General features: G+C 39.4%; 1 protein-coding gene across 1 annotated transcript in view; it reads left to right on the top strand.

Moving 5' to 3' along the window:
- The window catches only part of LOC310940082 (protein unc-13 homolog B-like), a gene marked incomplete at both ends in the record, with an annotated part of 126454 nt that extends 100535 nt beyond the window's left edge, over window positions 1–25919 (top strand). Inside the window, 11 exons of the mRNA XM_083905004.1 lie at window positions 3692–3718; window positions 6381–6469; window positions 6565–6702; window positions 18954–19077; window positions 19729–19773; window positions 20779–20850; window positions 21117–21264; window positions 21390–21446; window positions 21885–21968; window positions 25388–25547; window positions 25637–25919. Of these exons, the coding sequence (XP_083761130.1) occupies window positions 3692–3718; window positions 6381–6469; window positions 6565–6702; window positions 18954–19077; window positions 19729–19773; window positions 20779–20850; window positions 21117–21264; window positions 21390–21446; window positions 21885–21968; window positions 25388–25547; window positions 25637–25919 (1227 nt within the window). The remainder of the gene's footprint in view (window positions 1–3691; window positions 3719–6380; window positions 6470–6564; window positions 6703–18953; window positions 19078–19728; window positions 19774–20778; window positions 20851–21116; window positions 21265–21389; window positions 21447–21884; window positions 21969–25387; window positions 25548–25636) is intronic.
- Window positions 25920–26316: the final 397 nt, after the last annotated feature.

The raw sequence follows: 26316 nt of genomic DNA, 5'->3' as shown, positions 1-26316 counted from the left end.
TTACATTCACTTTTCCCCAGGGGGACATTAAACTCTACAGATTCATTGAAAAAGCTTGCTTTGCCAAGGAATCAGCGATTTCATTACCCTCCACTCCTGAATGCCCTGGTACACACAAAACACACACAAAGTACCCCGATCTTTCAATTCTAACTATGCTAGAGAAGATTCCCAGATCAGATCAGGACAGGCCCTTGATGCCCCCTCCTTTAGAGCCACCAAAGCTGCAGCTGAGTCAGAGCAGATAATACTTTTGGGGGGCTTGTTTTCCGCTACCCAATATAGTGCCCTTAAAATTGCCAGCAACTCTACAGAGAAAACTGACGTGACGTGAGCTGACGTACGGACACTCTGACTCCACATATACTCCTAACCCAGTCTTCCCAGACTCTGGGTCCTTAGAACCATCTGTAAAAATCTGGATATATTCATTAGACTGGTTAATCCTTAGACTTTTTCCCCCTCTCTAGTAGGTGTAAATACACCTCAGGGTCAGGAAGAAGCCAGAAGGGTATCGGAGACCAAATAGTTTCACTCATTGAATCTTTGTCCAGTCCTATTTTTATTGCCAGCTGCTTAGTGAGAAATAAGACGTTTGATTTCCTGTCTTTACCTACAAACTCAACCCAGGAGTTGAGACTCAACCCCCCCCCCCCCCCCCCCCCGAGTTTATTCTAGTAGTGGAGCCCCATTTTATATCTCCTGATTCTTAGGGGAAATTCTCCCATTTCAACCAGTAGAGCAAGAATTGGGGTGGACCTAAAGGCTAGACAACAGACTCTTAAGGCGCTTGCCGATCCAATTTGCAAAGAACTGATTTAGCTGCTACACCAAATATCACACACCCATTGTCTAATACAGATCTTATCATGGCTGTATAGATCATTAATAAGGTGTCTCTTTCAGCCCCCCAGTCACTTCCAGCCAAGCTTCGAAGAATGTTGATAAATTTTTCACATTTAACACTAAAGATACTAAAAGCAGGAATAATCATCTTCTTTCCAAATAACATAAATTTACTTTTAGAAATAGAAATCCTAAAGCCCCACTTATTTGCCCATAGAACAGTCTTAGCGACTTTCCAAAGCTTAGAGGGATTTCCCGGAAGATGCCTTTGATCATTATATTAAAAAGTACAGGACTGATGACTGAACCTTGAGGAGTAAATTGTTTCTGACGCATCTCCCCCAATTCTGACCTGAATGGTTCAATTATTTAGGAAAGCCTTAATCCAGTAGAATATAGAATATAGTATACAGGCATGTATACCCTGGGATTACAAAGTCCAGACAAGGCTTTAGCCAGGTTTCCTGGATACCTAAAAAATCTGATTTATTCTCTTGGTCCTGGATACATTTCGCAAATTCTTGACCATTAGCAATAAGACTTCTTGCATTTGAGTATGCAAACCATCAGAAAAAATGTAAACATTACCAACATTTTCACAGATCACTGATCCCTCCATTTCTTCTCGCTCCTCATCCCGGGACTCAGAGGGGCTTTTTGACTCCTGACTAGAAAACACTTGCCTGCCTTCATAAACTCATGCAGAGACTAAGGGGAGAATTCCTTAATACCCAAATACCTAACTTCTGATTCAGTTACAGACTTTATAATGTCTGATCTTGATTTCTTCTCACGAGCTCCATATATCACATCAACATGAATGCCAGAAGAGACTCCTTGTTAAATATGCTTTGTTTAGGCATATCAGGGGATGGAAGACAAGACATTAAGGACCCGCCCGTAGGAGTACTCTCGACATTGCCTGGATCCTTGTGCCCTTCCACTCTCTCTACTGCTTCTGCATAAGAGATTTTATGTTTATCTCTGACCTTTCGAACTAGCTTTGCTTTTACAAAGTGACCACATTCTTTAAAGGAAGCCAAGTTGCTTCCACCACAGATACGACATTTAGCAGTTGATACTTCACATTGCTTGATGTCATCATCCCCTCCACACCGCCTGTTTACCCTGCAGGTAATGTGAAATCTCGAGTTTCAAAGTTGAGATCTTGAGTTTCCAAAGAAATTATGAAAAAAATAATAATACATTTGAAAAAAAAAAAAAAAAAACATTTTTTTTTTAAATCTACAATTTTTAGAAACTCGAGATCTCGAGTTTCTTTTGACTGCCAGCCGCTCAAACATTTTCAATTGCACCATCGTTAGGTAGCAGTTCTATTTTTGCCGTTGCCGCTGCTGAACCTCGCAGAAACTTTTTTTTTTTTGGAAAGTCGAGATCTTGACTTTCCAAAAAAAAAAAAAAGTTTCTTTCTCTTGTCACTTTGGGGGCTCCAATGAAGACAGCAGTTGTCTAAAGTGTTTTTTGTTTATTTCTCACCAGTCTAACCCTGGATTTCCACTGGACGCGGACGGCCGCGGACAGCAGCGGCGCGGTCGCCGTTGCAAATCGCTTCCATTCTAATCAATGTGAGCATTCCCACCGGCCGCGCTGCGCCGCGTCTCAGCAGCGGCCCAGAAGCTTCTATTTTTTCCGTTGCCGCTGCTGAACCTCGTAAATTTCAACGAAGCAGATCGCACAAGACAGGAAGTCCGACACAGAATCAAAGTAAAACATTTCCGCCCCCCTTTCAAAATAAAACACAATACGCAGGTCATATAGCCTGTCACAACTTAACATCAACATTACGTCGTGACCGCTGCTGACGTAATTGACTGTTTAATTGACAGGTAAACAGTCAATTAATCAGAGCGTCTCGGAGAGTCATAATGTACGACGAGAGACTGATTGTTGAAGTGGAGAAACATAAAATAATTTATGACACCAGATCAACAGTTCTTCCACGTCGGAGAATGAAAAGAAGCTGTGTTGTTGTTGTTTACTTTATACACACAGTCTATCTCTGGATCTCGCGAACTCGCGTCCGTTCAAGATTATCGCGCGATCTTCCGTGAATACCGCCGGCTCCCAAGGCTCTGCACCGCTGCTGTAACGCGCCCGGTGGGGATTGCCGCTGGGCAGAGGACGAAGCAGAACCGCGCCGCTGCCGTTCCGCGGCCGTTCCGCGTCCGTTCTGCGTCCAGTGGAAATCCGGGGTAAGGAAGAGGTAAACAAGGTTAGTTTTTCCTTTTTCCTCTGTAGATCGTTTACCTCTGATCTATCACTCCTGACTTCCAGATGCAGATATATACTTATATATACTGTCTTTTAAGTCTGAGGCGTAAGTAAGTGAGTAATCTGAGCCAGTGCCAGTTTTTGTATGCTCCTAACCTTAGTTTTAGGTAATTTTTTACATTTGTACTCAGACCATACCAAATATGTACTGTCTAAGCTTGATCAGTACAGTCAAATTTTGAGAGGATATCTATGTCTAAGCTGGTTGTCTGATCATTCATTTACTTAGCTGTCAACAAATTTGACCTTTTTCCAGACATTCAGTGCAGCTTTAACTTCCACTGCTGCTTTGATTGAAGAATCTCATTCCAGAGGCACTAAATCAAAAAACTGTGATTAAATCGCCCACTCTTCATTACCCAATCCACCAGACAATCACCCACCCTTAAATACTATTTTCCCTGCTGTGTACCTTTAAAGTACATCCCTGTGTCTGTGTGATGATTGTTATTGTTTGTTTTAATCATCTGTACCCTTTAGTATTGTGTGACTTTTCTTTTACTTTTTACTTTTGTGTCTTTTCTTGTTTTTTCCTTTCTGTGTTTCCGGGAAGACTGAAGCCACAGCCGCCACAAAGCAGGTACAGTTGGGTGTTGGAGAGAACAGTCGAACTGACTCTATCTTTTCATTTCAGGCAAATGTGTATGTGCAGCCTTTTGAATAAGAGAGGTATTTTGTACGTGGTAAAAGCAAACTTTTAAAGCAAATAAAATAAGCTGCATTGAAGTGGCAGACACACAGTTCCAAAAGGAAGCAAAGGTGTTGGGGAAGTTTGTATATAAAAAAAATCATAGTGTATTATGTTTGCATCTGAAACAGCCCCAAAAAATACTGTAGCACATATACTGTAACTTTTCATAACTGTAGGATGAGATGATTAAAGCAACCCCGTACATCTGTTATCTAATGAAGTCAATCACACACACACATGCACACACGCACGCACACGCACACACACACACACACACACACACACACACACACACACACACACACACAGAATTTATTAAGAAGTGAATTCACTCGATTATCCTACTACTCCAGTGTGTATATACAGTATATGTGGAGGAAAGAACTGTTGCTATGTGCTTTCATTACTCTTCCGAAGATACATGTCATCTATGAAGGTCACCTTGAAGTACTTATAAATATGTCTGACTGCTTGACACTTGCAGCTAACACCGCTGCATATTTTATTTTTGGATTCAGACCAAAAACGCACTTCTTCTGAAGACACGGGGTGGACAGTCCAACCGTTCACTTTACTCAATGAAACACTTTTCAATTAAAATGCAAGACACTAAAACATTGTCACTTGAAAGTCACAAGCCTCCGTTTAATTAAATTAAATTCTATGGCATTCGTCCGATGTATATAATTTAGTTTCTCAATTATCGATGGCACACTTTATGCAGACTCTTTGGCAGGTCTTACCATGCAATCGTCTATCCATTGGACTTGGGTTCATTTGAGGTCTGTTACCAGAATCATCAGGTCATCCAACAGTCCACATGAGCAACAGAAAACTGTACTTTGTAGCTTCCGCTTTTTTGTGGAAACTGGCGTTTGAAAAGTGGATTGAGTCTTCCTAAGTTCAGTTATGTTGATCCACCAAAGTATTTTTTTCAATTATTCTGACTGAATAGAGATATGCTTAGTTTGCATTTGGCAGTGTGACTGTACGTTGGCAATTGCATAAGAGCCCATCAGCAAGATAAATGTTTTAGTTGACCCGCCGTAAAAATCTCATTAGATGAAAGATGTGTAGTTTCAAACGTTGCCTACAGACACTTACACAGTCAAGCAGAGAGGTCTAATCATGGGAAATGAATGTGTTTACCTGTCAGAGTACTTTTATGTTTTCATTGCAAACTTTTGAAGAAGAAAGCTGCACTTTTCCAATTTTAGTTCAATATTTTTACTTTATTTTGCCTTGATGACCCCAAAGTGTTGTTGTCATGTCTTTGTACTTTTTGCATTTGCTTGAGTCTCAATAAAAAAAATTGAAAAACAAACCATGAATAAGCACAAATTCCTATCCTTAGTGGATAGGAATTAGATTAGGGATTAGAAGATTAGGGATGATGAAAATGTAAAAGTTTTAGCCAGTTTATGTCCAATCCAGCCAGGTGCTCATGTAAGCAGGTCATCAAATACTTGCTGGATCCAAATGGTGCCGTGAAACTGAGTCTGGCTATACGGGATTTTGTCACGCTGTAAAGCTGGACATACACTGAGCAATTTGTTTCAATCGTCCAACGCTCACAATTTATGTGAGCTGAACACTACACGGTTCAGGTGAGTCGGCTCATGGTTCTGCTTCAACAGTGCGATACCCTTTAGGGTTTGATTTTCATCTGACCGCATGATTGCCGGTCAGGAGCTGGTCGTGAGGGGTTAATCTGTGCTTGTTACTCAATGTGTACACGATGCACGATTAAGATGAAATTCAGACTTATCCCAAAATCGCACAGTGTAGCTTTAGAGGTGATATGGCACTCGTGATCCAATTAGATCTCATGGAGCCTTACACCTATAAATAGGTCTGCCACTTTTTATACCGACCTAAAACTGGATTGTTATATCATCGCTTTAGCAGTCCTGTCAACACAACAATCACAACTGAAGGGATTGTTTTTTTTTTTCAATATGATTGTATCAGGTACTGCTACATACTGTAATTTGTGTTGTGTTGTGTGCACTCCTGGTGCTCCCCCATTCACCTAGGAATAGCATATTTCAAACCATGATGAATAAGCACATTCATGTATAAGATGAATAAGCCCTCCCCCCCTCCCCCGGGATTCATGTGAACTGAAACTGTCCCTGAGCTGCCTGATGTGCTGTTTATAGCTTGTAGTGCGCCCTTTAGACATCTCTGAGTACCTACTCAAAAGAAGAGGTGTTTCGTCAGGATCTTTACAGTTACTTTTGAATTCACATGTACAAATCTGCATATGATCGTCACACACGTCACAGCAATATCGCACGCATCATAAGTCATACTCACTTCAGTAATATTGTGTTATCTGCTAAGTCTGAGAATGAGTTACTAAAATTGACAGCACCTTGACTCTATTTTACATGCAGGCGCCTTTTCAAAAACATTTAACATCTACTTCATTTTGCTGTGGTCAACTCTGTGCCCACAAATCTTTCATAGGCACCAATTTTCAAAATAAAGCTGTGAAATAACCAGCTATGTCTTTATCCCTCTCCCTCTGTGTGTGTGTGTGTCATAGATGGATACAGAGGCAGCGAATATCCTCAATGAGCTACAAGTGAAGCTGAACACTGTCCTGGACAACCTCAGCACCATTTTCGCCAAGAGGTAAAACACACACACACACACACACACACACACACACACACACACACGCACACGCACAGTGTCTTTAATGAACTTTACCTCTGTCTCCTCTCAAGTTTCCAGGCTCATATCATTGGCTGCATGCGTCAGGTGGCTGAGATCCTCTACCAAATCAAAGGTCTTTCCAAGCATGACTCTGCAGAAGCAGATGCTGACGTCATGCTGAGACCTCTCATGGAGTTCTTGGATGGAAAGTAAGTGGAGGCTGACATGATGCACACATTTTGCTCCTGTTGTAAGCTGCAGTCAGATGACTGCAACGAGTGTGTCTCTCAGAAATGGTATGCTTTGACTGTTATTAATGATTCTGCTGTTTGACCGTGGACCTGGGTGACGAGATCTGCTTTCAAAATCAAATTATCAACATGCTAAAAGTCAAAATTGATAGGGTTTGGGTCAGGAAGCCAGATTTTTTTGCTCAGCGATCATATTATAGGTGGAAAACCACTCAAGACAAGTGGTTGTTTCAGTTCAGTGATTATTGTTCTTTTTTGTAAATATAAGTTTTGGGGATAATATGAAGGTTTTTTCAACAGTAATCCCAGAAGAGCATGGCAAGGGGTACAAGCCTAAGAATCACCTGATGGCAGTGGGTAATGAGCTTGATATGGCTAATGAGCTAAACAATTTTTATTGTAGGTTTGATACACATGATTTTAAAACAGAGCAGCACTTGGTTAGCATGGAAGTGAGAGGTATGGGGGGTGCAGGTATGGAAATTTCCATTGATGACGTCAAATCAGTTTTTAGACGCACAAATCCACGTAGAGCTAGTGAGCCTGACGGTATTAGTAACAGAACACTAAAATGTGTACCAATGAGCTGGCACAGCCTTTCCAAAGGCTGTTCCAGATGTCCTTGGACACTGGTGTGGTCCCTAGCCTATGGAAACAATCATTAATTGTTCCAGTGCCTAAAAACAACAGACCTAGAGAGCTTAATGACTTGTGTTTAAAACAGCTTCTTTCTGAGGTATCACACTCACTAGACCCTAACCAATTTGCTTACCGTGCAAAGAGGGGAGTCGAAGATGCGCTTCTTACTTTGATAAATAATGTTTATGAGCATCTTGAACATCCAAGGAGCCTGGTTAAAATTGTGTTTATTGATTTTAGCATTCCTTTTAACACAATCCAACCACATTTGATGGTGAGGAAATTACTTAATCTTGGAGTAAATCCTAGATTAATACTATGGATTCATGATTTCTTGACTGACTGTAGGCAGCAAGTAAGATTAAACTCACACATTTCCTCCCTTAAGATGATTAATACTGGAGCACCGCAGGGATGCGTACTATCACCCATTCTCGACACACTATACACAAACGATTGCCAAGCATCCTCCTCAGCTCTAACCTATTTTAAGTACGCTGATGACACAGCATTGGTGGGCTTCTTACATCCTGACACCCCATCTGTTGGAGGCTTTGAAATGGAGGTTCAAGGTTGTATTAAGTGGTGCACAGATAACTTTCTACAGGTCAATGTAAAAACAAAAGAAATGCTGATAGATTTTAGCAAGAAAGCGATACTTGTCTCTCCATCTGAGATTAATGGTGAACAGATATCTCAATATTTGGGAATTGAGATAGATGATAAACTGTGTTTTAACCATTGTGCCAAGACCAAGTGTAGGAAACAGAGGATGTTCTTTCTCAGGAAACTAAAAGATTTTAGATTAGATAGCAGCATCCTCCAACTATTTTATAAATCCCTTTTGCAGAGTATCCTGTCCTTTGGGTTAATTTGCACTTTTGGAAATATGTATGTACAGAATCAGAAGAAATTCCAGCGCATTATCAAATCAGCTAGCATGTTCATTGGAGTGGACCATGTGACCCTCCACGGACCAATCGGGAACAAGTCGGCAAAGCGCAAAACGAGAAAAAACAGGAAAAAGTTTTTTTTTTCAAAATTAGGGATTTGCGTTTTTTTTCAAAATTACACAAGTTGAAGTTTTGAAGAAGCCACTACATGCTTCAAATCACAGTATTGTGGGTCTTAAAACCATAAACTTTGTGTTGAATTAAGGTTGTTTTATCGCTGTGAATCACTCCTAGTTTGGGTGTGGCGATCTCACATTACAGAGCTTTTGTTGCTTTTTCAGCCTATCAGCTGACGATCACGGAGAATACACATGGCTAATTAATATGCACGCACACACAGAGAGAGAGAGGGAGGGGAGGGGGAGAGATAGAGTGCCTGGGCTGCTTGTATGTGTGCAGTGTGTGTGTGAGTGTGTGTGTGTGTGCAGTGCGAAATTAAAGCGTGATTATCATCAAAGCAGTCATCATCAAAGCTTTGTTGAACAAAGGAAGGCAAGGAGAACAGGACAATATCTGAACTGTGGCTGAACATCTTCACATGGACAGAGAAAGCACAGACTGCTGGTGTGTGGACTGTTAGCATTTTAAGCTAGCGATCTTTATGCTAACGTGTTAGCAGACTTCATCGTCACAAAAACAACAAACAGATGGATTATTCAGCGGCTGAAAGAGAACAGGACAGACACAGTAGTTGTCTGAGATGGTGACGCCGAGTTTTTATATACGTAACGTTAGTGTTCAGTCACATACAGGGACGTTTTTTCTTGTTATTGTTTCTCTAGCTCCGGCACAAACATGTGCTGAAGTGCTTGAATCATGTGTGAATGACACAGCTTTGTGTGTGAAGTATTGACTGTGATGCTAATTCTTTGAGTTGTGAGTTAGGACATTATCAGCTCATTCAGTAACAGACCACACTAAACCACATAGACACTTCAATGTATTTCACTAGTGTCCGATTTGATATTAGAAATATGTGTCTGTCTTTGATCCTTCTCTCTTAAGTATATATAGTATACACTGCAAAAAGCCAGCTTTCAATAACAAGAAAAAAAAGTACAAAAATTAGGTGTATTTTGCTTAAAACTAGCAAAATTATCTGCCAATGGAACAAGACAATTTTGCTTGTCAAGACTTTTCAAAACAAGTAAAATTATCTAATCTCAATGAACCCACAAATACCTTAGAATTAGTGTATTCTAACTAATAACAAGTGCATTTTTCTTGATTTTAGTGAAATACATGAGACCTATTTTCTCAATTTGTTGAAAAATATTCTTGAATTAAGTAAATGCTAGAGGCATTATCTTGAAATAATAGCATGCACAAGGCATTATATTTCTTGAAACCAGCAAAGTCATACTGAAAACTAGTGTACTTTTCTAGATACAGCTAAGAATATTTTCCTCTGTATGTAGAATATTTTTCTTAAAATTCTTGAAATAAGGCAAAAGCTGTGAATCATTTCATATCATATTAACAGGAAATGACACAAACTAGTTAAATGCAATGCTTCTTTATTGTATTCAAAGTTAAAAGCTAGAACAATACTTTTAGTATCAAAAATACACACACAAAGTAGTGTGCATGCAGCTACATATCAGATGAACAGGTTAGGACAAAAGTTTTCATTCACACACTGAGTTCCTCTGCTATTTCCCTCCTCCCAACCCCTTCTCCTCCCCATCCCGGTGCAGAGTTACATCCCCAAAATGCAACAGAGTGGCAACAAATTATTTCCTGCTTAAAGTCACCAAACAGAAATTTTAACTAGTGCACAGCAGAGCGTGTGTCTGTGTGTGTGCAGGTGGTGGGAGTGTGGGTGGAGCCTAAACTGAAAGGTAAACTGTATAATAATATACATAACAATAAACATCTGATAAAGTGCCATTTTATTGTGAGACACCCAGGGCAAACAACTATGGAACAGGGCATCAACTTTATGTACTGTACTGTTCATGTACTACTCTGTGATGAATCTTTTCCAGTCAGCGATAGCTTTTTTGTACGAGGATGTCATATCTCTTTCGTGTATGGCGTCCATCAGTACCTCTGTCTGCAGGATAGACAGGAGTGTGGCTATGCATTTTGGGTAGGTGAGGTGAAAAGTGTAGTAGCATGCCATTATGTACATCACACTGTCAGCGATGTCCTCTTTTGGAAAGATGAACACAGGCATTGCACCAATGGCCAGGATGCAGTTGGTCTCGCACACAATGACGACAGGGCTGATGAGTGGTCTTGCCTGGAGGAAGGTGTTGGGGTCTTTCACAGACTGAATAACAAAAAGAAAAACAATCACAAAACAATTAACTGTTGAGAGACTATGGTCAAGTAGTGGAACACAAGAACACTGTATACTGTCTAACACATGCATGAATTGCTTACCTCAAGGATGTGAAGCATACCCTCACTTGCATGTCCCAACTTCTTGGGTGGAGCAATAGGTGATGGAAACATGTCCGGCAAAGCCTTCATCATGGCAATGGTTTGCTTTACTGTGAAAAACAAAACAGTCTAATTTTATCTACTGCAGTCAGTTATTGAAAACAAAACAAAATTACACAAATATGATCACCAATTAGGTCTGTAATTACCTTTATTTGACAACGGAGGCCTCATGACTTTTTTGAAAACTCCATAAAACTGGACCTTCTCACAAAAGGTCCCCCAGCGGTTCTTCAGCTCAGGTATGAAGTGGGAGTTTCCTTGATTGAGGATCCTCTGCAGTTCATCCATTATCTGACAGAAAGACAGGTAGAAAAATATGTTAAAAAATAAAATATCAGTGTGTAAACTAATGTCTTACTACTACTACTACTACAACAATCTTATCAAACATAAGCTTAAAATGATTGAATATGCTTACATGATCCACTTCTCTGAAGCAGGGATATGCTTGAAGAATTTTGGTAGGTCTGTCCTGCTCTTTCATCACATCAGAGTCAATGTAAGCCCGTCTTGCTTGGTATTCAAGGTCCAAGAGCTGGGCAACATCCTTCTTGTTGGGTCTGGGCCTGGATTTGTATAGCTCCTGCAGAACTTTGTAGTGTCTTGCCTGGTTCTGTGGGCTGTCAGTAGTTTCAGGTCCTCCTGTTGAAATTAATTTACTATCATTACCATTACAGTTTTAAGAAATATAACAAATAACAAGTACCCAAAGTATAATGAATTAATAATTAATGATAACTCACAATCATTTCAATATTTTTTAAACATAAAACTAAACTAAAGCATTCCCCGTTGTCAATACTAGTAGTAGTTTAAATACTAAAACACAATCTCAATATGTGCTCTTACCAGCCACCTGTTCACCCTCTGGGGAACTGTTTGTCGACTGTGGTGATCTTTCCAAGATTATAGTTGAAGCACTGGACTCATTGTCATCAGCGGATGACTCCAGGCTGCTCTCAAAGCTAATGTCCCGTCGCCTCTTCCTCGAAGGAGTTGCTCCCTGCTTCTTTTTGGCGGGTGTCACATTCTGGACCCTTTTTAAAAGATGCTTCTTCACAGATTCCTGACAAAACAGAGTGTGTAAAAATCACATTAATCAAAATGAAATGAAACTATACTTGATCCTAAATAAAGCACATCCTCCTACCCACTCAGCTCCATCGACTGCAGACCTGTCCCGCAGCATTGGGTAGTACTCAATGAGACGCTTAGCCATCACAGTTAGCTCACGGCTGCATGGATACTGGAAATCATCCCCTGCAGCTCTCTTGATGGCAATCATGCTTGTTACTGTATTTCTTATTAAGCGACAGCGAAGCTCTTTGGAAAGTGTATAGTCCTCTTCTTGTCCAGTACGTTGTTTTTCAAAAAAGGTGGTTCTTACCTGCTCCAGCTCTGTGTCTGTGTATACAACATATTGCGGGTTTACAAGCTGGACAGTTCTGCTGGTAACATGTTGGTCCCCTCGGTTTGAAGGCGGGAGAGAAGTGGGGGAGGAAGAAGGGGTGGACAACGGGGATGAGGTAGTGATGTAGCGGGAGCTGGCAAGCTCACAAGTCCCAGAGGAGGTGCCTGGTTGGAGCTGGTCTGACTCTTCATCCTGAAAAAGACAAGCATTTATCATAAGTCAATAGCAGTACAATAGAAACAACAACACCAAAAAGGCAATGCCTCAAATTAGCCTCACTGCGTAGGCTACGCAGAGTCCTCTGTGCTACGCAGAACCTGTCGAAGAGCCCCCAAACATCTTCTTCAGAGCACCAGTCCAGGAGATGACAACCACGCAAATGAACGGCCACAGGAGGGAATCCAAGAACCGCTGCAGGAACCGGTGAGTAACTGCTACTGTTGCTCCATTTTTTTTCATCCATGAAGTTCTGTTAGCTTTAGGACCGTCTGACTGACATATCATTTGTTGCTTGTTCCAGTGGGTGAAACTAATGCTGACACAGAGATGATTTACGATAGGAAGTTTGCTGTTGCGTTTTATTTTGAAATTTACCGGATGATTGTGCGATGTGGATTGACCTTGACCATGTGATCTGGGCAAAACAGACCGCACAAGAAGTCAAACGCACAGAGCATTTTCAAAATAAAACACAACAGAAAAACTTAGGATTGTAGATCATCACTTTGTCAATATTAGTTTCACGTGCTGGCACAAACTACCATCGTCAATCAGTCAGAGTCCTACAGGTAACAGGACGTCATGAACGAAGAAAAAATGAGTATAATTGACTTTTATGAAAATGTTCTGCTTGGTTTGTGTGAAAATATTTAAATATAAAAATGAATGAAATATACCTGTGAAATTAAGTAAAATGTCAAGTCATTTGTTTCTTTTATGTGTGATACAGCACAACATTTAACCTGATTAACTTTCACAGGATTGCAGCATCACCACCTCTCAACTGCTCTGTACAACTGACACGGATGAAGGGCAGATGGACATTAACCAAGACAGAGCTGCCATAGTACAACCAGTAAGTTACTCTTCTGGTGACACTCTACTGAAATTGATCATCAAAGAATCACAATGGATATTATATGTTTATTATTTGTGTTGAACTGAATTTATTTTTTAAAATGTAAAGTGTCTTTGAGCTTTTGGAAAAGCGCTTCTAATTAAATTGTACTATTATTATTATTATTATTATTATTATTATATTGAGTCCAATAAATTCTCAGCCATTGCATATCAGTTTGAGATCCCACACATTGTTGTCTGTATTGTATCAGCATATTATTTGACACCCCACCTGACCACCTGTTGAAGCTAAAATGAGAAAAGATAATTTAACATTTAAAGGACAGACTATTTATTCTGTGATTAACATTGTGCTTGACATGTAACTATGAATGTCAGTTCAAATTACATCAGGATACTTAATATAATTTAAACTTTTTTAGGATCTGACCACCCAGGCCACTGCCTTTGTGATAAATGCTCGGGCCAAGCACCGTCTCTCACAGGTAAAATGTTTATATTTGCTCGTTTACAGTTAGTAAAGTAGAGCTTGTTGTTGAAAAGGTCCTGTTATAGTTGGTGGTCAATCTGCCTGCCGTGTTCTCCAATTCACTACAGTCATTTGCCTATGATAATGTCCATGTCATAAGCGAAACTGTTTGTTACAAGTATCATGAAGTTGTGTTACTCTTGTCATTTTCAGAGAGGCATGAATGACATTGTTGCTGGAGTGCAGCAGTACCAATCATCACTGGTGATCAACCTCAGGAGCCAGATAGAGCAGGTGCTAAAGAAGCATTCGGAAAACGCATCAGGACACCTTCAAAAAGAAGTGATGGATGTATTTGACAGTTTTGCTGACCCATTCACAAGTGTCACAACAACATTTCGACAGAACAGTGTTATGAGGAAGCAGTTAAGCATTTTGGATGCAGACGAAATTCCAATTTCTCAAACTATATGCAAGAGGAAACGTGGTGCATCAAAATACTTTTTCATTAAAGACAAAGTCTTTCATTACATACCATTGGTGAAAAGTCTAGAACAATTCTTATCACACCCGAAGATATTCTCTATGATTGAGAAAGGACCACAAAGGTGCAAAGAGGGTTTTTTTCAGGACATAGTTGATGGCGTCCTTTTAAAATCACATCCCTTCTTTTCAGAGAAACCAAATGCATTGCAAATTATTCTGTACACAGATGAAATACAGATTTGTAATCCACTAGGATCCTTTACATCAAAAAATAAGCTGTTGATGGTGTATTACACTCTAGCAAACATAAATCCAAAATACAGGTCTAAACTTGCTGCTATTAGGTTACTTGCCATGGCTAGATCCGTAGACCTCCGTCAATGTGGTGTAGATGTAATATTGAACAGAATCAAAGAAGACATGGATGCATTGTACAATGGTGTTAAAATGCAAACAATTAATGGACAGAAAACGATTTTTGGTGCCATGGTCTCTGTCTGTGGTGACACGCTGGCACAGCATGAACTGGCAGGGTTCAAGGAGGGTGTTGGCTTTGCTTACAGTAAATGTAGACACTGTGAGTGTTCTTTTGAGGACATGCAGTCACACTTCAACGAGGATGCATTTACTAAAAGAACTTTGAAGAGGCATATCAGACAGACCGATGAAATAGAAAAGGCAGATACAGACTTGCTTCGCAACAACTTGAGAACAACATATGGGATCAATCGAAAGAGCAAATTAGTTGAATTCCCTGCCTTTGACATTATACAACAAACTCCTCAAGACATTATGCATGTAATTCTGGAGGGTACAGCTCCTTTGGAAATCAAGTGTGTGTTGCATCATCTTGTTCAGTCAGGAGTGATGGATCTGGACTCTGTGAATTCTGCTATTTTGGGTTTCCCTTATTCCCCCCTGGATGTGAGAGATAGGCCATCCCCAATTTCACAGATTACATAAATGTCAACTGATGGTAAATTAAAACAGTCGTCTGGCCAAATGCTTGTCCTGTTAAGGATATTACCATTTGTTTTGGGGAGCTCAGAGGACAATGCATATGTGCATCTAATAAATGAGCTAATAGAGATTGTGCAGATAGTGTTCGCTCCTGTTCTTACCGTTACAACTGCTTCTAGATTGAGGTCACTGATTGAAATTCATATGAAGCATTGGAAGGAGCTTTTCCCAGAACGCAATATTACACCTAAACAGCATTATCTGATACATTTGCCATCACAAATTAAATCTCTGGGTCCAATGGTTAGACATATGTGTATGCGGTTTGAATCTAAACATTGCGTCTTTAAACAATGGGCTTCAAAGGTCAATTTTAAAAATATTTGCAAGTCTTTGATCAGTCAGAACCAAATTTATGAAAGCTGCCAAAATGTTGACCCTTCATTTCACCCAATCTTTTCAAATGAAAGAGAGATGGGACCTGTATCTGAGATTCAAGACCTACAGTATTTACAAGGAAAACTGAGAGACTTCCTAGGTTATGATGAAGTCAACCACGCTGTGTCAGTCAAGTGGCTTATGATAAATGGCAATAAATACATAACACAGAAGTCAATGATCCTTGCCAAAGTAGTAAATGGTAATATGCCAGAATTTGGACTGGTCAAAAACATATATCTTGTTGATTCTAGGCTTGATTGTTTGGAATACCAACCATATGAAACTATACACTTTGATAGAAATGTCATGGCATATCAAGTTGAGGTCCCAGACCTTGCGTAGGCTACTGAGTTAGTCAATGCTGAAAACCTGGTGGATTTCACCCCTTATTACACAACTAGCAGCAAAGGCCAAACTTTTGTACAGATAAAATACTATCTTGGGGATGTAATACAATTGTACAGTGAAAAATAAGTCATGGTGTGTTCCCTAGATATGGTATAACCAGCTATTAAAGTAGCCTTGTAATTTGACCTTGGGAGATCAAATTATGGAAAGTCTGTAGCAGATGAAAACGTACAATACAGTGAATGTATAATGATTAACTATTTCTGTTGTTAATCATTTCATGTTTGAAAATGTTTTAAATGTTACATTTTGAATGTTTGAATATCAAGTGTCAATTTACAGTTCTGTGCCAATGTACCAGTGTACATACATACTAAACTGCAATACACTTCTATTGTTTCATTGATAATAAAACAATTGATGCCATCTGGCTGCTTGTTTTAAGTATGTGAAGAGATAAAATTATGTCAAACTTATGATTTCTTAGTTATGCTTGAAATAAGAAATTATTACTTTGAAAAAGCAGTTTTATTCTTGTAAGTCCCGATGAAACATCTTTGAAAGTCTTGATATTCTAGCTTCAAGCATGTATTTACTCAAAATAGGTCATAAAATCTCAGTAACAAGCTGTAATATCTTATTAAGATAATTAAGGACCGAAACACTTAAAACAAGTGAAACAGTCTAACACAAAAACTGCTTACTAAGAAGAACTATCTTACCTGACAAAAAATAAGCATATATTTCCTTGATCTAAGATATTTTATCTTACTTAGATATCACATTTTGCAGTGTATTTAGTTTTCATGTAACAACAAAAACAGATGATGGATATACAGTTGTATGGTGGTATGGTAGTGGCACCGCTGTAAATTGTTGCACACTTGAGCACAAAGGAAGATTCTCAGGCGTGCATAAGTTTAAAATCCTTTACTTCTGTAAAACACAGAAACACAAGCACATCAGCGTAATCACATAGTGACATGCAGGCTGGCTGTGGGGTCCTTGTACTGATTTATCATTAATTAAACTAACCAGTCCCGTTTCCTGCCAAACGACGCTAAACAAAACATGAGCTTGTGCTCTCACACTTAGTTAACACACTGGCGACATTTAGCACATTCACACAACTTATAACTCAGTAGGTTATTCTTTTGGTATTGTAATTTCGCGATTAACTCCTGCCGGGTGACACGCATTTTCATCGGACTTCCTCTCCGTTTACATACAACACATTTGCATCACAGTCACATTATTCCACACTCTATATGCTCATGTCATAACTTTATATTCAACATATTCCCATACTTTTAGCTCACCTGTAAAACAAAGAAACACAAGCACATCAGCGTAATCACATCGTGACATGCAGTCTGGCTGTGGGGTCCTTGTAATGATTTATTATTACCTTGCACTGGACTTGAAGGACCCTGTAGCTGCCTCAAAGTGCCTGTGAGAGTTTCACTCATTATATCCACATTTTAACCTACTGCCTATATAAGTTGGTCTCGTGCACAAATGTCAGTTAACAAATAACAAATAAATCAATCAAAATAATGACAACAAAATAATGAGGGGGTGTCCGCTTATATTGCCCACATTACCATGAGTCCCACAAAATGTTCATGATTTCCCTTTATAAATCATACATTTTGTTTGAATAACTCTTGCACACTTTCTGTAAATCATATAAACTTTATTTCACGTCTCAATTATCACTGTGTTTGTTTCCTATATGAGATATTTAACTGAAATGTCTTTTTCAAACAACCAATGATTTATAAAGGAAAATCATGAAGATTTGCAGGGTTTTGCATACCACTGTATGACTACACAAATGATAACAGAATAAGCTAACCCCCCCCCCCCCATTTTTTTTAGGTTATTTCAGTTCAAATCTTAAGAGGATATTATGTCAGGTTGTTTCATGTATTGTGTATATATATTGTTCTGTGTAGCAGTGTAGCTCACAACAATAGTATCTGTTCTCATACAGAGCAGGGTGTGGTTTCACTGACAGCTTAGACCGGGGGGGGGGGGGGGGGCTGTGCTATGTAAATGTGATGATTCTATCACTTGGCTCTCAGAAGGTGTAAATCTTTGAGGCTAAAATTCTCCGTAAAGCAGTTTGAAGAGTGCCTACATTCAAATTGCCACATCTTCTTCAAAAATGATCAGATGGACATGTGTTTGACATTGTTGGAAAGCTTAGAAATCACACTTTCAGAATCTGTAAGTAACTCCAAATGTCCCGAAGTAGACTTGTGAACGCTTTTGCCATGGCTGGACACAGGTATCCGCAATCCAGCTGTATAATGAGCTCATTTTAGGAAAGATGGAGCAAATCCTAGCTGATCCAACACATCCTCTATTCCCAAAGTTGGTTAGAAGTAGTAGGTCAAATGGCAGAATCCTGCAGAGAGCAATCAGAACAGCAAGGTACCAGAAGTCCTTTGTGCCTACAGCAATTAGACTGCACAATAACAGATCAAAAATATCTGTTGCACTTTAGTTCACCCCTCTGCACATTCATGCAATTCCTTCCCATGTATTGCATAGTTCTTTAACTTTTATCTTTCTATTTATTCTTAATTTATTATACAGCTCTTTTATGATATGTCTTTGTGATGTATGTAATGTGGTATGTTTAGTGTCTGTCTGTCTTGTTACTTGTTTGAATATTATATGTCTTGTGAGTTGTGTAACGCTGACCACTTGAATTTCCCCTAGGGGATAATAAAGTTTACCTTGACCTAACCAATATGGTTTATTTGTTTATAATTAGCTTCTCTGAGGAGGTAATTTTTTTTGGTAGTTGGTCTGTTTGTCAGCAACATATCTCCAAAAATAAACAATGGATTTCACATTCCAAATGTATTTATCTATTTATTCAAAACGTATAAAGACATGGGACTGCACTGACACTGAAACTTTAACCAACACGTGTGGTGTGTTTGTGTTTGTGACTCAGGCTCAGTATCTTTGCTGACATCTGTGAGAAGACAGTGTTGAAGAGGATCCTGAAGGATTTGTGGAAAATTGTTCTCAGTAGCCTCGAGAAAACCATCATCCTCCCCCAAAGTAACGACAGCCTGGTGAGCAACCGAAATGTTAACCTTTAGTATAACTATTCAAATAACTCTAACTCTCATCTAGACACCACTGTTTGAGTTAAATCAATGAAATTCAAGTAATTTAGTGTAAAACTGGGCCTCACAAAGTTAGAAGAACAACAGCGTGTGATCCATGTTCCTTGTTTCTTTCATTTTTTTTCATTTTGACAAATGAGTTTATGAACATTGCAGGTTTGTTTACATACTGATAGAGAGAGAAACTGAAGTGACGGTCAATGAGAAGGGGAAATGCACAATTCTGTTTTATGTCTTGTTTCTGACATTTATGTGAGTTCCTAGCAAAGTTAAAATAACCGTTGTTGACTGCAGCAGTCTCTACAGATTCACTGGAACCGCTTTATGACTTCATTTATATATAAAAATAAAATATAACTTTAAGTGTCTCCATGTTAAACGTGATGTTGAATGGAAGGAATGCAGCCGTTCTATAATTTTATAGTGTATTCAGTACTCTATATGAAGTTTGTGTGCCAGAGCAATGCTACCATCTACTGGTTGATGCTGGATAAATGCACACTTGTTTTACAAATTAAAGTTGAATGATTGGGTTTTGTCTGTGAGACAGAATTACTAAGTGTAATCATCACCCCACCCTCTTTTTTCTCTCTGAAGGGAGCCCAACTCCTCACCGCAGCTAAAGGACTCTCCAATCTCAAGGTGACACCGTAAAGCCTAATGATACTTAACCATTCATCACATAACACATACTAAAGCCAAAGCAGAGACAAAAAGCTGGGATACTGCTGTCAATCATTCACTCAATATCAAAGACCTTAATGACAAACAAACTCTTTTAAACACGTTTTAAAATGTCAGTGAAAACTTTAACAGTGTCTTTCTTGAGGATGCTGCTTGTCAACATATCATGCAATATGTTGCATAAAGTTGGTGGTTTAAATATCAAATTGGCTGACTGTTACTTGAATAAATTGAATGATGAGGTAGCTCATCAGGTGCTAAACCAGAAATCTGTGTCCATATTTATTCGTCAATCAGTTAAAAAAACAGCCAATAATGTGTGCATTTTATCCTTATAAGTAATTCTAAAAAGTGAGGTGAATAATATAAATATTAAGACCCCCTGTAGGCCCAGTTTCCTGACCTTACAGTGGTCCCTCGTTTATTGCGGGGATTACGTTCTAAAAATAACCCGCAATAGGCGAAATCCGCTAAGTAGTAAGCTATATATTTTACAGGGTTTTAAGGCTGTAAAACCCCTCACCACGCACTTTATATTGTTTTCTCGGACAGGAATTAACATTTTCTCACATTTCTCTCGTTTAAACACACTCAAAGTTCAAACCTTTGTAGATTTTAAAACATAAGTACAGTATTATAGAAAAAACCAAAGATCAAAACCTGTTTTCAGGCTCAAACATTTGTTTGAGAAATAAAAATATAAACATTTTACTATAAATAAATATGATAGCTTTAAGAAATTACAAATCTAATTTGAATGATGAACCTACAAGGTTAAACACATAAGAAATAATTAATGGTGACTCATGCGTATTTCACAGTCAAAAAAAAAGCATGCAAAATTGCACTAAAAAAAATAAAATCCATGAAAGGTGAAGCGAGGGACAACTGTATGTCAATTTGTTTTATTCATTTACTTTGACTGTTGTCTAAAGTTTGCCTAATGTCTGTAAACTGCTGCAGGGAGGAGGTGAAGCCAAAACCTTGACACCCAAACAGTGCATAATTATCGACGCAGGGCTCGAGACCATCAAGGTAGGTGGATACCTGCGTACTCGCAGAGGTAAGGTTATAGTTCCTTAAAGAAGGGAAGACAATAATTTGAACCTAGTTGCTGAGCATAATTGCTTGACAACACTTTGGTTGCAGCTTTTGTAGTTACATTCAGACTCAGAACTATATCAAACATTTTGAATTACAAAATAGTTTCAGATAACATCATGCTATATATTGAAGATCTACCGCCCTCATTAAAATTGTTAGTTTTCTCACCTTCACCCTGGTGTTCTGTTTCCTTTCAGCAATATTTCCATGCAGGAGGAAATGGGCTAAAGAAGGCATTTGTTGAGAAAAGTCCTGAGCTGGCATCACTGCGTTACGCACTCTCACTCTACTCCCAGAGCACAGACGCTCTCATCAAGACCTTTGTCACCACACAACTCTCCCAAGGTGATCACATATACACAAGTACACTGTGTGTGTGTGTGTGTGGGTGTGTGTGTATATGTCACATGTCTATTGAGTTGTTCAAATTGATGAAGAAGTTCACAAAACCTATGTTCCTGTCCTCTCAGTGCATAACGGGATCGGCATCAGAATCACTGGCAATGAAAAGATTCTACCTGATCGGGGTAAGTCTATAAGACATTTGACAGGACTGTGACTTCTATACTGTATACATCAAGCGAAATATGGAGGAACACTGTCTTTCTGAGAGCTCATTGGTTGGTCACCTGTCACCAAAAAGGGAGACACAAAATGGGGAACTAATGTACATGAAACATTACTTGTTGCAGTGACCTAAGCGTAGATCATTGCAAAGTTTATTTGGCATTTGAATTCTGTAAATTAGAAATTATCTCTTAAAGATGAAAGCATAAATGATGGTGGTTCTATTGTTTCCCAGTGTATCATTATCAGCTTTAACTGAAATGGAAGAAAGGTTTTACAACTTTGTTCTAAGCTTGTAAATAATAGTAAATTACTGCAGCAACAGTGAAATTGAGCCAATAATTAGTGCTTGTCTGAGAAGCTAATTGTGTTTATTAATGTGTTGCTGTGTTGTACAGGTTCAGGGGTAGAGAAGCAAATTGGAGAGGGAGTCCTGCAGATCAACATGATGTCTGGGAAAGAACGCAAGGTCAACATCAGAGGTGAGATAAATACAAATATTTACAATGTTTATATTATACCCCTCAATTTAATAAATGACATTAAAGCAAACTTCCACATGTTAAAGCTCACATAGAGGGGACCTGTTGCACATATATGTTAAAGGTGAAGTAAGTAGTTTATAGTGCCATCTAGAGGAGAGGCTGAAATTTACAACAAAGAACTGCTCCTCTGCTCACCACCTCCCTTCCCTGAGCGCTACGGTATCCTCAGCCGGTCAAATGTTGTCCTCGTCGTCTTTCGCCGTGTAAGCAGATGAGGTTCGTGAGGCGAGGGAGAGGGCGAGCTACCGCGGCCGTAGCAGACGAAGTGGAGAGAGTGGAGGCGGGACTTCCGCTACAAGTAAAGCGACGCTTGATTTGTTCTCTCGCGTTTGTCTATACAGGCTCCCGTAGAGACATGGCGTAGTGGCAATGCAGTAGCGGCATAGTGGCAATGCAGTAGCGGCCCGCGACCATCTTATTTTACATGACTTTTTGAAAGACTACGGAAATTAAACAAAGAATATTATACAGCGACTAGACAATGCAGGAGCACTGTGGATTTTGGGTCATATAAACCCATAAATACTACACAGTGTACCTTTATTATTATTATTATTATTTTTATTCATTACATTTCTAGAGCGCTTTTCTAGACACCCAAAGCGCTTTACAAATTGGCTATTATCAATTAACACATTCTCACTGGTGGTGGTAAGCTACGTGTAGCCACAGCTGCTCTGGAGCAGACTGACGGAAGAGTGGCTGCCAATGTGCGCCAAACGGCCCCTCCGACCACTACTATCATTCATACATACATTCATTGCATGTTTTTTCGAACTGTGGGAGGAAGTTGGAGAACCCGGAAAAAACCCACGCACACACGGGGAGAACATGCAAACTCCTTGCAGAAAAGCCCTTGTTCCAACTGGGGCTCGAAGTTGTTCCAACCGGGGTATGAACCCAAGAACTCGGGCCTTCTTGCTGTAAAGGCGAGAGTGCTAACCACTACACCAACCGTGGGCCCACCGTCTTTAAGTATGGAGGTCTACTTACATACATACATACAACTTGTATTTATGGTCAAAAAACTATGGAGATTTGTGTCTTTATTATTCAATCAAAAAAAAGTTTGCTTCAATAAAAAATATATTTTCAATCAAAAAAACCTTTACTTCAATCAAAAAAACCTTTTCAATCAAAGAAAAAAATTGTTTGAATGCAAAAATATATTTGAGACTCAAAAAAAGAGACTTTCTTTGATTGAAAATGTTTTCTTTGATCAAAGTGAAGGTTTTTTTTGGTTTGAAGTAAGTTTATGATTGAAGTAATGCTGTTTTGCGTTTGGGCCATATTATGGGTAGGACATTTGTGTCTTTATAACTCAATCAAAGAAGAAGTTGATTCAAACAAAAACAAATATTTTCAATAAAAAAAAAATCACTTCAATCAAAAAAATCCCTTTCAATCAAAGAAAAAAAGTGTTTGAATGCAAAAAATATTTGAGACTCAAAAAATGTCATTTGAACACTTATTTTCTTTGTTTGAATTTTTTTTTTTGATTGAAGTGATCTTTTTGTGTTTGGGCCACATTATGGGTAGGACATTTGTGTCTTAATTATTCAATCACAAAAACAGCTGCTTCAATTTTTTCACTTTTTGATTGAAGTGAAAAAAGTTTTGAAGTCGTTTTTTTTTTACTGAATCATTTTTGACACAAACGTTCCGCAGTGGGCGGGTGCTTCCCCATTGGTCAGACATGTTTGAGTGACAAGTGTCTACACCAACGATGTCCACAGGCCAACTGTTGCCCGCTGTCTTGCCTGTAGGGTTAGGGTCCAGTGTGCGGAGAGGGCTTCTTCGCCCCTGGCTGTCGGCTGGCCGCCCGCCTTGCACATTTCCTCCGTTGGTGGTGCGCCGCGACCCGCTCTAGGTCGGCTTGGAAAGGCTCGGTGCGAAGGTGGCAGGCGCAGTGATCGTCCATGTTTTCTAACATTCGACTTCAATTGCTGGAACACTTTGTAGTAGGAGCTAGTACAATTCAGGTAGGATATGTCCCACATCCCATTTGTTTGGATGGGACTCTGGAATGCAGCATAATTATAACATAACATAGCACTAAGCACATAGCAAGCCTCTGTACTTAAGTAAAATAAACAATTCATTTAGTGTGCAGAGCCATGGGCTAACGTTATCAGCTAGCCGTTCGTGCACCGTGCTAGCCTGCCTGACAATATGACGGTGTGAGATATCTGACACCAAGCTTTATGTTTAACCAAAATATCAAACAGAGTGGAATAATAACATGACACAAATCATTTTAATACTGTTTTGCCTGCACTGGTGCACTGCGACCCGACTTGCTGGCGACCATGACTTGCTTGTCAGAAAGACATCGTTGGTGTAAACACTTGTCACTCAAACATGTCTGACCAATGGGGAAGCACCCGCCCACTGCGGAACGTTTGTGTCAAAATGATTCAATCAAAAAAAAAAAAACGACTTCAAAACTTTTTTCACTTCAATCAAAAAAAAAAACGACTTCAAAACTTTTTTTCACTTCAAATCGATAAAAAACCCATTTTCAATAAAAAACAACCACACTTAATTTTTTTTCTTTGATTGAAAATATTTTTTTTGATTGAAGCAACTTTTTTTGCGATTGAATAATTAAGACACAAATGTCCTACCCGTAATGTGGCCCAAACACAAAAAGATCACTTCAATCAAAAAAAAATTTCAATCAAAGAGTGACATATTCAGCACACCAGCTCTCAGAGGCGCAGCTCCCCCCTCTCGAACGGTGGCTGCACTGCTACTCATGTTTAAAAATAGCTTCTTCACGACTCCTCGCCGCAGTCTCTTTTATGACTTTGACCCGGAGTCAGAAGACACTGTCGTTCGTGAAACACCTCCACAACGGACGTTATTCTTCTTCTGCGGTTCAATGTACGCAACCGGATGTGCCCGGACTAGTGCCCAGAGCAGGACGATCGGCTGTTCAGGAGAACCGGTGTTTACGTAAACCGGACCAGGTTTTTTCAGAGATCTCGCTGAGCCCGAGATTATAATAAAACACAGCGTTCTCAGCAATGGCTGAACTGTTTGTTTAGAACCTTCAGGGCTTCTTAAACAAGGTAATGATGCAGATACACACAAAAAAACAGCGTAAATTAGAACTTCCGGTCTAGGTCCACTTTAAATGAAACATCATAAAATAAAGTTCACTGTGATTAAATAATGTGTGATATATTACCATATCAGTGCTTTGTTAGTTCATTTAAACAACATACTAAAGTGTTATGAAACAGACCACAGTGATGACATACGGTATAATACTGCCTGTATAGTTTTAAATAACACCAAAATAAAGGCACAAACATATCTTCAACATTAAACCTCTCTCCTGTTCGCTTCAGTCATTGCAGTGAACGACATTAAGTGGCAGACGTCAGGTATGTTCCGACCTTTTGTTGAAGTCTCCATGGTCGGGCCTTTCCTGTCTGACAAGAAACGGAAGTTCACCACAAAGTCCAAGAACAACAGCTGGACGGCAAAGTTCAACGAGTCTTTCCAGTTGTGAGTTTGAAATCCAGATTAAAAAAATGTATTTCAACACATTACATGTTGTAAACCAGTGGCTGAGTCTTTCTTTTCTGCTACTATAGCATCCTAGGTAAGGAATCCACTGACTGTTACGAACTCCAGGTGACCGTAAAGGACTATTGCTTTGGCCGAGCAGACCGGGTCGTAGGCATGGCTGTGATCCAGCTGCGCGATGTTGCTGACCGCAAGACCTGTGTGTGCTGGTGTCCACTAGGACAGCGCATTCACACCAATGAGACAGGCATGACAGTGATGCGTATCCTGTCCCAGAGACCCACTGATGAGGTGGCTAAGGAGTTTGTCAAGCTCAAGTCTGAAATCCGTCCAGTAGAGGAGGGAAGATGAGGACAGGTACTGACCCAGGATCAGAATTGATTAGTGGAAGCAGTGAAAACTGACATGGATCAAGTTTTCAAAATGGAGTAATGGCTGATTTTCATTTACAACTTTGTTAATGAGAAGTGTCATCTTCATCAAACAATATGGAGGAGAAACATGCAGTTGATATACAGTAGACAGAGATTATCTCTCAATATTGTAAAGAGAAGGATGTACACAATGAAAATATGCACTAAAGGAATAGCTATAAAGGAAAATGTGGATTTGAATTATCAACTCTCAAGCATTGGTTTGTCTGAGAGAAACTGAAAATAACTAGTTGAATCTGGATAAATCATAACAAATCTGTGACTGTTATGGATTTGCATCTTAGTGAGACAGTATGAAGATAATGTGGCATTGG

Source organism: Microchirus variegatus (genome assembly GCF_963457635.1).
Source record: "Microchirus variegatus genome assembly, chromosome: 18".
Lineage (NCBI taxonomy): Eukaryota > Metazoa > Chordata > Actinopteri > Pleuronectiformes > Soleidae > Microchirus > Microchirus variegatus.
The sequence above is the reverse complement of the archived record's forward strand: the minus strand, read 5'-3'. Positions and strand labels throughout refer to the sequence as shown.